This window comes from Plutella xylostella, chromosome 15, assembly GCF_932276165.1.
Source record: "Plutella xylostella chromosome 15, ilPluXylo3.1, whole genome shotgun sequence".
Lineage (NCBI taxonomy): Eukaryota > Metazoa > Arthropoda > Insecta > Lepidoptera > Plutellidae > Plutella > Plutella xylostella.
Genome location: NC_063995.1, coordinates 211,461 through 224,268, shown reverse-complemented (window position 1 = coordinate 224,268; position 12,808 = coordinate 211,461). Strand labels below are relative to the sequence as shown.

The 12,808-nt window shown below is 36.5% G+C and overlaps 1 protein-coding gene across 1 annotated transcript; it reads left to right on the top strand.

Moving 5' to 3' along the window:
- Nucleotides 1–4,873: 4,873 nt before the first annotated feature.
- On the top strand, nt 4,874–12,556 carry LOC125489611. Its single transcript, XM_048625913.1, has 2 exons — nt 4,874–5,416; nt 10,576–12,556. The coding sequence occupies exons 1-2, from the start codon at nt 5,409–5,411 to the stop codon at nt 12,311–12,313; spliced, it is 1,746 nt and encodes a 581-aa protein (XP_048481870.1). The 5' UTR covers nt 4,874–5,408; the 3' UTR covers nt 12,314–12,556.
- Nucleotides 12,557–12,808: the final 252 nt, after the last annotated feature.

Here is a 12,808-nt window from a genome sequence, read left to right as displayed (position 1 = left end):
AGAATTCCCACGGGAAAACTTCTTAAGGCGAAGCGAAGCGCGCGGGAACAGCTAGTACTCTATACGTCATACTGAACAGCGAAATATCTTTATATTTCTCAGCCTCATTGTACTGTAAACAAAATGGATTTTATGATCTGAATTGTATTAAATAAGTAATGATCTTTTCCATTGTAATGATCTTACTTAAATAAAATTCTGCCTGATAACTTTTTTTCTGATCTACACTCATTGCCCTGGTGGGATATTACTAGAATAGAAGAAGTTGACGATATGATTAACCGCTTCAATGAATTAATGCTTTACCTGTTCGACAAACATGCTCCTCTTAAAAAGATTCGCATAAGAAATAAACCACTACCGTGGATCACAGACGTTATAAAGATCATGATGCATCACAGAGATGAGGCACTGGTTAAGGCAATTTCAACAAAATTGGATCATCACCGACAATACTACAAAGATTTAAGAAATTTAGTACACAGTTCAATTAAAAGGGAAAAAAAGGCTTATTACGATTTTTACATAAATAATAATATACATAATCCGAAAAAGATGTGGAGTCACTTAAAGAACTCAACAAATCTAAGTAAACCCAGTCTACCATCTATTCCAAAACATTTAAATAACCCGAACCAAATTAGTAACTTTTTTCTCAACGTTCCTTGTAACCTAACTATTGACCAAAATACGTTTGACTATTTTAAAAATAATAAATATTCTACAAATAGTTCAGAATTTAAAATTGAAATATGCACTGACGAGCAAGTGGCGGCCATACTAAAATCCATAGAGACAAATGCAACTGGAACAGATACTCTTTCGGCAGAGATGATTCGGTTAACGCTCTCGATAACACTGCCCATAATTACCTTTATTGTCAATAAATTCATAGCGCTTAAAACCTTTCCCACCGCATGGAAGGCAGCTAAAGTAAGACCTCTACCGAAGAATATCACCGTTGAAGAGTACAAAGACCTACGGCCAATCAGTGTTCTACCAGTTCTGTCAAAGGTAATTGAAAAAGTAGTTTGCAAACAGTTAACCCTATACTTAGAGACTCAACATATCCTACCCAGCATGCAATCTGGTTTCCGAAGCAATCATGGTACAGAGACGGCTCTAGCTCATGTAACTGATGATATAATAACTGAGTCAGATACAGGGAAGGGTAGTATTTTGGTTCTTTTGGACTTTTCTAGAGCTTTCGACTGTATTGATACTGGTCTGCTCCTTTCAAAAATGAGCTATTACGGCATTTCCTCGACAACCTGTGAGCGGTTTCGATCATACTTGTCCGAAAGAACGCAGTACGTAGAAACAGTTGATGAGGACGGCAACATACAGGGATCAAAAATGCAGACAGTACCTAGAGGCTGCCCTCAGGGTTCTATTTTGAGTCCTCTGCTGTTTGTACTGTATACTGCCGATTTGATCAAATGTATTAAGCACTGCAAAGTACATCTTTATGCAGACGATACTCAGCTGTATTATTCTTTCAACTCTAAAAACATTAATGAAGCTATTATTAAAATTAACGAAGATCCGCACGCGATTTTCACTTGGTCTTGTAAAAATTCTTTAGCACTCAATCCGCAAAAATCAAAATTTATGATATTAGGAACTAAACATCAAGTGAACGCTATACATCAGAATAACCCCCAAATATTGATTAATGACATCATCATAGATAAAGTTATGTCAGCCAGAAACTTGGGGCTCCTTATGGATAGTGAACTACGGTATATAGAACATGTAAATTTAAAGATCAGAAACGCGTTTTACAGACTGAAGGTACTATACGGAATCCGTGAATTTATCTCTGAGACGGTACGGGTTTTGCTAGTTGAGTCGTTGGTTTTATCCCTCTTTAACTTTTGTGACGTGGTATATGGACCTAGAATATTTGCGAAAACCGAACGAGCAATACAAAGGGTACAAAACGCATGTGCACGGTTTTGCTATAAGATACCGAAAAGGGCCCATATAACGCCTTTTTTGAATGAAAAGGGCGTTCTTAAAATGGCTGCCCGTCGGAAACTGCATCTAGCCAACCTGGTGCATAAAATCGTTCACACAGAAAGGCCAGCATACCTGTATGACAAATTGAGATGGAAAAAGGAAGCTCACCAATATAATACTCGTAGTAGGGCGCGAAATAATGCATGCATACCACAACATAGGACAGTTGGGTTCAAAGGCGGTTTCAAATACGCTGCTTCAAAAATTTGGAACGACTTACCCCCGCCTCTTCAGAAGAATATGTCACGCATCTCTTTTAAATATAAATTAAAAAATATTTTAAAACAAAAACAAAACTCAGATGCGGCAAGGACATATACTTTTAAAAAATAAAAATGAACCTAACTGATAAAACAGACTGGCTTCAATGACACTGCAAGTTGACTTATAACAATCTACTCTACTTCTAGTTGCGTTTATACATATATGACAATATTTAATTTAATTCATATTTATAAAACTACAATATTTAATTATTATTATTTATTTGTATATAAAACTATAATATTTATTATAAAGTATTTATTTATATAAAAAACTATACCATTTATTATCAAATTAAGCTTGTGTCACTAGTTTAATTAATTTATTAGTATATAATTTAGCACCTAAGTTCAGGGCATACTGAAAACCAGCGCTGCATAGATTATACGAGGTATAACTCGCAGCATTGCTGAGTTTGTCCTTTTGCCACCTTTTAATCTTAAGTTAATTTTTGTATTTGTGTTTTATTGTGTTTTCCCGATTATGTGGCAATAAATGTTTTTTCTTTCTTTCTTTCTTTCTTTCTACTTTGTAATTTGGTCTTACATTATTATTCTGAGATCTGGGAATGACATCTGTTCTGTGATCGCCCATTGTCTATGGTTTGTCTGTGATTAAAATAGAGGAAGTAACTTCCGGGATCCGCCATCTTGATATGCGCGCTTGTTGTTGTTTTGCGGTCGAGCAAAACGATTATTATTATTTCTGATTAAGTGTGGAATGTTCAGGTGAAAATGTTGTAAAAGTAATAAATAAGTAAGTGGTAACAAGTGAGTTTAATATTGGTGCACCCTCCTTATTTTATTTATTTATTTATTTAATTCTTTATTGCACAGATATAAACGATATACACCTTATCGGATTTGTTAACAGTACATACATACAGGGTGCCCTGTTGTAACACCCTGTATATATGTATAGATATTGTTATCACAAGTTAATAGCCGGATCTCCACCAAACGATCCAATGCGATCCGATCGCCCGATCCAAGAAGTTTAGTATGTAAGATTCCTTGGATCGCGCGATCGGATCGCGTTGGATCGTCTGGTGGGGATCCGGCTATTAACTTCAATCTATAAAGATATAAGACATATTTGCCTTAACGTACATACACCACACAACAGTTATTACATTTATTAGCTAAATGTAAGTTCAATCTATTTATGTACCTACCTACATGCAACAATAAATAAAAAACAAATTATTATATAATTCTTTATTACCTCGCATATAACAATGTTTCAGTTCAGTTTTGTTCATGTCACTTGTAAAATAATATGCGAGTGGGTGTGTGTATTCCTTTTTTATTCCTTTCACCATGAAAACCAATTCATGTTTTGCTAGTTTATGTTTCCCAAGAGAAGCAAATCTTGTCACTTGGGGTGATAAAGTCATTTCGTCCAATAGTGCATCATTTATCCACGCGAGGCAAATCTTTGACGACATTTAAGGTCAACCGGGGCAATTGCGCCACAATACTTTGACTTTCATATTCATTTGAACATAACAAACAGACTATACGCCCTATTAAGCTATAACTTGTGATACATATTAGGAAATTTTATCTAGTTTCATATGTTGATGCAATTTTGTAGAATTTTAAATATCTTCTACGTGTAAACGACGTTTCTACAAAAAATGGGATTTTTAGGCGCAATAACCCCTAGTGGGGCTAATGCCTCTTTCACTAGTTTTGTGTGCTTGGAAGAGCTTATTACAAGTTTAATTAGATATAATGTATAGATTTACTATTAACGTAGCTAATTATTAGCTTGTAAACTAAATACTGCGCTTAGTTAAGGAGAATTAGTTGATCAAAAATTTTCGGGGCTATGGCGCCTACACACCCTAATTTCTTGTAGTGGCATTTACCCCATCCAAGATTCCAGGGGTGCTCAACATTTTATTTATGAATACTTTATTGGACTTAAAAAAGTATAAATACATGACAAATACAAATAAAGTATAAAAGCATACAAGGGCATATTTTTTATAATTTGCAATCAAACCACAACTTTAAATTAGTAAGTATACCATTTTTAGAGTCTGACGGAATTTAAATAATTACAAAACTATTTAAAGTTTTAAAAACAAGTGGGATCATTCAGTTAATATGACTATATTTTTATTTATTATTTATTATATGATTATTTTCTATATACCGTGTTAACAACCTTATAATGTCGACACCAAATGACGCAAATTTTTTAAAACATTTAGTTTAATTCATATTCAAATTATTTACGTTTTTGGATTACCAATCTAAGAATGTTAATTTTCTGATACGCTGTTAAATGTTCTTCAATATTGCAGAAGGCGTCATTAACCTAGTATTTTTCGTTTAGGAGTAATTTGGTGCTAATGTCTCTGGAACTTTTTCATTGCTCGTGACTGTATAAAATACATTTATCATAACATAAAATGTTTAGAACCTCTGGAAATGGGGCTATTGCGCCGCAATAGAGGCAATAACCCCATCAGCCCAGAGGCATTTACCCCAAAAAAAAAGCTAAACCTATACATTTTTAATTGCATTTTGTGTCCGAATCTTACGTTATTTCAATAAAATAATCAAAACAATATGTAAAGAGTTATGTACCCCCAAGTATCTCACCCTTAGAACTTTCTGGAACTTTAAATATAAACATAAACAGAGATACCGTAAGCATTGCAACATATTATATTGTTATTGCATCAGCCAGGATGCTGATGGATCATTCCACGAATCTCCAACTTTGTAAAGCATCAACTGTATGGAGTGTAGAGTGATGTATCAGCAGATTGGTCACGTAGGCCACTCTTAGTGTTAAGACTATGTCATTGTATGAGTCAGTATTAAACGGACCTCAAATCGGAACGGTTATGCTCGTCTTTAATTTTAGTTTTTAAAAACCTAATAGCGCGGACCCGCAATTTGACTGGCGCAGCCGGTAGGATAGTCGCTAATATTAGCAGCGCGTGTTTCGCATCTGTCGGTTCGAGCGTCAAATTCTGCTTACCTAAAAAGGTGAAATTACGTCGCGATTCGCTATTAAACGGCTATTCCAAGAACCAAACAAATACGTCGAGAAACGGGTATCCAAAAGTGCATTAGTGTTTTTGCTCGAGTGTTGAGGCAGCGATGCGTTGGTAAGTACACTTCTCACCTCCCAAATCCAGTCCTCTCCATTTTTCACATGTTATTTAGGGATCAAATTCTCTCTTCTTAACGCTAGATATTAAGTAAATTGTATGAAATTGATTAAAAGTAAGAAAAAGTTAATTGTAAAGCTAAAAATAGTGCATCAAATTCTGCAACCCCTAGTTAAGTAAAATATAGGATAAGTAATCATTATTCTAGGAAAATTCCCATAATTATTGAGTTATTTTGGAAGCGTTTGCTTAACATCAGTAATGTCTAAAATAATTTTAATTCCCCGCGAATTTTCTGGAGTAATACCCACCTTCAATGGTGACGGGAAGTTACTAAGGACATTTCTCACGAAATGCGAATATGTTATCAATGCATATAAGGGAGATAACAACCCCGAACAGGAGCTCTACCTGTACCATCTAATTACGAGCAAACTAGTTGACAAAGCCGCTGTTCTTATCAGCGAGAGACAGGATATAGAGTCATGGCAACAACTAAAAGAAATCTTGACACAAAGCTTCGGTGATAAACGCTCCGAAGAGTGTATAGCCATCGAATTGGAAACGTTAAAAATAAACCCGCAAGAAGACTTTTCTAGCTTTTATAGTAGAATACAACACGTTAAAAGCGCCCTAATAGCCAAGGTCAACCTTTTGGAAGACCAACAACTAAGAAAAAGTAAAGTAACAATATATGAGAATCTTGCCAAAAATGTTTTCCTCTATAATTTGCCTGAGGATCTAATAAGGATTGTAAGGTTGAAAGAATGTAATTCAATCGAAAGTGCCCTAAGCATCGTATTGGAAGAGGTAAACTTCAAATTCCAATATCAATCTAGAAACAATATGTTAAAGAATGCAACCCCCACGTCAAAACCCACTCAGTTAACATCATTTAACAACCAGAATTCTTTCAGACCACCAGCATTCCTTCAGCAAGGCTTCAGACCTCTTGTACCGCAAAATAACCAATTTAAATTTGGCATCCCTCAAAATCAACCCTATGTTAGACCCAACTTCCAGCCTACAGGCTACAGACCGAATTTCCAGCCTACAGGCTACAGGCCCAATTTTCAGCCAACTGGTTACAGGCCCAACTTACCCCAAAATCAATTTAAGTTCGGCATCCCCAACCAAAACTTGCAAAGACCACAGTTTAAATTTGGAATTCCCAACCAACAGTTTCACCCCTATAAATCCAACAATGCAGTGACGACTGACGTATCCATGAGAACAGCCCCTGTAAAGCAATTTTCAAAACCAACCAATATGAACCAACTCTTTTATAACGAGTTGCCATACGAACCAGAATCAGAGCAAAATCAACCTGAAAACTATGACGATAATGTCTATTATCCTGAGTACGCTCAAGAAGAACCCGCGTACAATGACGAATACTACAATGAAATCCCACCTATGTCTAATCAGGAAATAGAGACTGAAACTGAAAATGAAAATTTTCAGGAAGAAGCCTCCCCAACCAACCCGAAGAGATAATACAAATAAATTGCCACCAAGTTAATAAACTACCCCATATAGTCATCCCTGAAATAAATGCTAAGTTCATGATCGACACTGGTAGCACCCGATCTTTCATGAGCCCTGAAATAGCGAACTATTACTTTTCAGACTTCAAATACCAAGAGCCCTTTGAAGTAATTAGTACTCACTCACGCAGTAAGCACGGAGAAGTAATTTATATACCTCTCCTGAAAACATTTCAGAGCCCACTGAAACATAAATTTTATCTGTACAGCATAGATAAAAACTATGACGGTTTGATTGGTTCAGATCTGCTGACGGAGCTTGAAGCCACAGTAGATATGAAAAACCAACTACTTATAACACCCAACACACGGATACCAATAATATACAGTCCACCTCGACAGGCTATCCTTGAGCCCCGCTCAGAAACCCGTGTGAAAATTCCCACGAGCTTAGAAAATGGTGAAGCGATAGTTGACTACAGAGATTTCGGAAACGGAATTAGAATGCCTTCAGCAATAGTCACTTGTAAGAATGGCCTCGCTGAAACAATAATACAAAATCTTTCAGAGGAAAGCGTAACGCTTACATTCCATAAGCCTTTTCAGGTCCAACCTTTTCAGGAAACAGAAATAAAATGTCATTTCAACACCGCCACCACCGACTATGATGTAGACGAAATATTAAAAGACAACCTTAATAAAATCCGCCTTGATCACATGAACGAGGAGGAAAGAAAAGCAATTTTCCAACTTTGTTATGAGTACCGCGATATCTTTTACACAGACAAATTACCATTAACTTTCACCAATCAGGTAAAACATGAAATCAGAACCACTAACGAAGATCCGATCTATGTAAAACCCTATAGATTACCCCCGGTCCTTAATGAGGAAATTAATAGACAAGTGGAAAAACTGCTTAAAGATAACGTCATACAAGAATCCCACTCTCCGTGGAGTGCCCCAGTTCACCTCGTACCAAAAAAATTAGATGCATCCGGCGAACGAAAGTTCCGTATGGTAGTCGATTACCGACGCCTTAACGAAATAACTACAGACGATAAGTTCCCTTTGCCTAACATCACTGACTTACTAGATAAGCTAGGAAAATCTATATATTTCAGCACAATAGATTTGGCATCCGGCTATCACCAGGTAGAAGTGCTAGAAAGAGACAGAAAGAAGACAGCGTTCAGTACTCAGAACGGGCATTACGAGTTCACGCGTATGCCGTTCGGTTTAAAAACCGCGCCCGCTACTTTTCAGCGCGCAATGAACAACGTTCTAAGAGGCCTGCATAACATCCATTGCATGGTATACTTGGACGACGTGATAATCTTTTCAGCTAGCCTTCAGGAGCACATTCACAAGCTCAAAACAGTTTTCCAACGACTTAGAGAATCCAACCTGAAAGTACAGTTAGACAAAACAGAATTTTTGTGCAAGGAAGTTCTTTATCTAGGTCACAAAATAACTCAGAACGGCTTACAGCCGAATGACGATAAAATTCAGGCAGTCCTGAATTATCCCATACCTAAAACTACCACCGAAATAAAAAGTTTCCTTGGCCTCATCGGATATTACCGCCGATTCATCAAAAACTTTGCCCAAATAACGAAACCGCTTACCAATTGTCTCAAGAAACGCAACAAAATTGTAATAGATCAACAATACATAGATGCCTTTCAGAAGTGTAAAGAGCTATTAACAAACGCACCCCTCTTACAGTACCCAGATCCTGAAAAAACTTTTATATTGACCACCGATGCTTCCCAGATAGCCCTTGGTGCAGTGCTTTCACAAGGTGCAGTAGGTAGTGATCTCCCCGTCGCTTATGCAAGCCGCACTCTGACCGAAACCGAATCACGTTATAGCACGATCGAACGTGAACTTCTAGCCATTGTATGGGCCATCAAACACTTCCGCCCCTATCTTTACGGGAAGAAGTTTATCATTTACACCGACCATCGTCCCTTGGCGTGGTTACATTCTCTCAAGGAACCCAGCAGCAAACTTACCCGTTGGAGGTTAAATCTCTTAGACTATGACTTCGACATAGTATATAAAAAGGGCAAACAAAACAGTAACGCTGACGCATTGTCGCGTATAAAAGTAAATGCACTATCTGATAAGGACTCAATGGTAGTAAATTATGACAAAAAGGACTTACCCCGCGATTCACAGGACTCACGTACAATCACCATATCTGATTCTGAAAAAGAAAAAACAATCACCATCTCCGACTCAAGTTCTGAAAGATCTGACTTAGAAAATATTACATATCCGGTTCCATCCCTCTCCAGTAAATCTGATACAATACATTCAACACAGGACCTTCAGTCACACGGTATACCTATTTTACACGAAGCAATCGATACTAAGCCCAATCAAATATTAGTTTTTCAATGGTATAAAAACAGTATGCAAGTTCAAGACAGGTCCCGCGAAAAACAAAAGGTCTTAGAAGTTTTCCTACCCATAGACAACCAAGATCTAATAAAACAATTCCTGAAAGAATACATAAAACCAAAAACCAAATATTTCATCTATTTCGAACAGGAAGAACATCGAAAACAGTTCAGCAATATAATAATCAGCCTTTTTAAGGGTGGTTCAATCCAATTTTTCGAGTGCACTGAAAGAGTAGTTTTCATCGAGGACGAAAATGAACAGAAGGCGGTTATTCTGAAATTTCACCTCGGAAAAACCTGCCACAGAGGTATTCGAGAAACCCTCACACACATTAGGCGACATTTCTTTTGGCATAACATGACTGAAACAATTTCAGCAGTAATTAACTCATGTGACGTGTGCAAAAAGATGAAATATGACCGTAAACCCCTGAAACCATACTTACAGTTAACTCAAACACAAGAAGCCCCATTTCAGGAAATATTCATAGATCTGTTCACTATCGAAGGAAAAATATACCTCACCCTTGTTGATGCTTTCAGCAAGCTAGGCCAAGCAATCGAAATTTCTAGTAAAAGCACCCCTGAAGTCATCCGCGCACTAATAAAATACTTTTCTTATTACGGTGTACCAAAGAAAATAAGCTGCGACCCCGGTACTGAATTTAACAACGAGCTTCTGAAAGAAATGATGTCACTCTATAAAATTCAATTGCACATAGGCACGCCTAGAAACCCTAACTCAATGGGTATAGTCGAACGATTTCATTCCACCTTAATTGAAATTTACAGATTGGCAAAATACGAACAGCAATGTACCGACGCCGCATCCATAATGACTTACTCTATCATGGCGTATAATAACTCAATCCACTCTGTTACTAACTTAACACCATTTGAAGTCGTCTTTGGTCATGTAGAGTCTGAAAATCCATTTAACGTAAACTTCGAGAAACAATACTTACAAAAATTGATGAAAGATCACGCAAAACGAACAAAAGTTTTATATAAATACATATCAGATAAAATGCTTACCTCAAAAGAAAAATCCCGTGAAAAACGTGGTGGTGAGGCCGATATTCAGTTCTCAGAAGGAAAACCAATTTTCACAAAATTAGTTAACACCCGCAGGAGCAAGGATAAACCCCGTTTTGAAAAAGCGATCGTTACAGGAAAACCTGAAAGAAATATCGTCCCTGTTACCGTCAGAGGTAGACAGACTAGAATTCCCATTAAAAACATAAAACGCCCTTCGCAGGTGCTGCTTAGTGGCCATGATGGCTCTCATGAGCCCCAGCCTGGGCCTTCAACTTCAAAAGATTGAAAACAATCCCGGGATCCTCCCCGTAAGACAAGGAACAGCTGTTATTCAACAGGATAACTGGCTTATTTTTAAGGTATTAGATTTAAATGGCCTACTGATGGAATTAGAATATAATAATAGGAAGTATAGTAACTTTAGTAAGTTAGTATCCGTAGATAAGCCTTATTTTAATGAATTTTTAGGAATACGAGAACAAGTAGAGTATTTACAGAAAATTACTATAAATAAGTTTAAACAGATAATCCCTTCACACCGAGTCCGTAGAGGAATATTGAACCCTATTGGTTCTATAATAAAAGTCATAACAGGAAACTTAGATCAGGAAGACGCTCAACATTACGAACAGTTAATAAGTAATCTAAATAATCAACAGATCTCTACAAACAAACGCTTAACCGTTGTTTCTAAGATGATAGACGGTCTAATTAACTCATCAGAAATATTACATAATAACTCAAAAATTATGGACAATAGACTAAAACGTATTGAAATAATGTTAAAGGAAATCAGCACTAAAGAAAATAATGCAGTTTACTCTACTTATATCTTAAGCTTGTATAACCTATTTGTAAGTAATTTTAGAACGCTTTATATAAAGATTAGCGAGTTAGAGACTGCCTTAGCCTTCACTAAGATAAATATTGTACATCAATCTATACTTAACTCAACTGATTTATTACAGCTGTTAATTAATATATCTAAATCTGAAAACCTTATGTATACACCTACCTTGGAAAATTTAGTAAAAATAGAAGATACAATCAATGTTAAATCATACATGATAGATAGAAAGATAACATTTGTATTAGAAATACCATTGATAGCAAACTCTACCTATAATTACTATAGAATGTACCCCTTACCTATCTTTCATGACCCTGAAAACCTTACCCTTGTAATAATTCCCAAATATCCTTATATCCTGGTGAGAGGTGTTACATATTTACCACTTATACAACCTTGCAAGCAGGTATCTGAAGAAAATTACCTATGCACTCATGAAAATAGAGCACCATACCCTGAAATTACATGCACTGAGGAGCTGATGACATTTAAAGAGCACCCGACTCACTGTAATCAGAATGCAGTGATTATAGAACAGATTAAGGTTCAGAAAATATCTATTAATAAATGGATATTATATAGCCGCAACACAACCATTATTGAAAAGCGATGTAATAGCGAAATAAGCCGTAACTCCATAAAGGGTACGTATATAATACTTATAGACGAACCCTGTGACCTCTACATTAACAATATGCAGCTGCATCATCAACGATCATATACCGAGAATATGTCATCAGAACGCATCCCTTCAATAAAACTGCCGGAACTACAAACCAGAGTAAACTCCAAGGAAAACGAGAATCCAGTAAATCTTCAAGGAATGGACCTCAGCGACCTGCAACACATGTCCTACATGCTGAAACAACTCAATAGTGAAAGTGATAGTGAAATGGGCAATTCAGTGAAAGTGAAAAGCATTAGTCTAGGCACTCTTTTACTGTATTTTATTGTATTTTTAATGATTATTGTGTTTATTCTTAAAAATAGGAAAAAGCTCACTAATATGTTGCAGTGGCGAAATCATCGAGATGTGCATGTGCAACCCCCCGATAATTTCGCTCTTAAGGAGGGAGGAGTTATGTACCCCCAAGTATCTCACCCTTAGAACTTTCTGGAACTTTAAATATAAACATAAACAGAGATACCGTAAGCATTGCAACATATTATATTGTTATTGCATCAGCCAGGATGCTGATGGATCATTCCACGAATCTCCAACTTTGTAAAGCATCAACTGTATGGAGTGTAGAGTGATGTATCAGCAGATTGGTCACGTAGGCCACTCTTAGTGTTAAGACTATGTCATTGTATGAGTCAGTATTAAACGGACCTCAAATCGGAACGGTTATGCTCGTCTTTAATTTTAGTTTTTAAAAACCTAATAGCGCGGACCCGCAATTTGACTAAAGCAACAAAACAATAACAGTATTTACAGTTACGAAACATAGATTCTTTTAAACAAACACACATTTGGAACGATTCAAAAAAACGTGTCAGGAAACCGGAGGTGGCCAAAAGAGGCGAAAAAATTAAAATGGCAAATTATTTAAGAAAATTGCTTCGGATACGACATCTATTGGTCACTGGTAAAAGTTTGAGT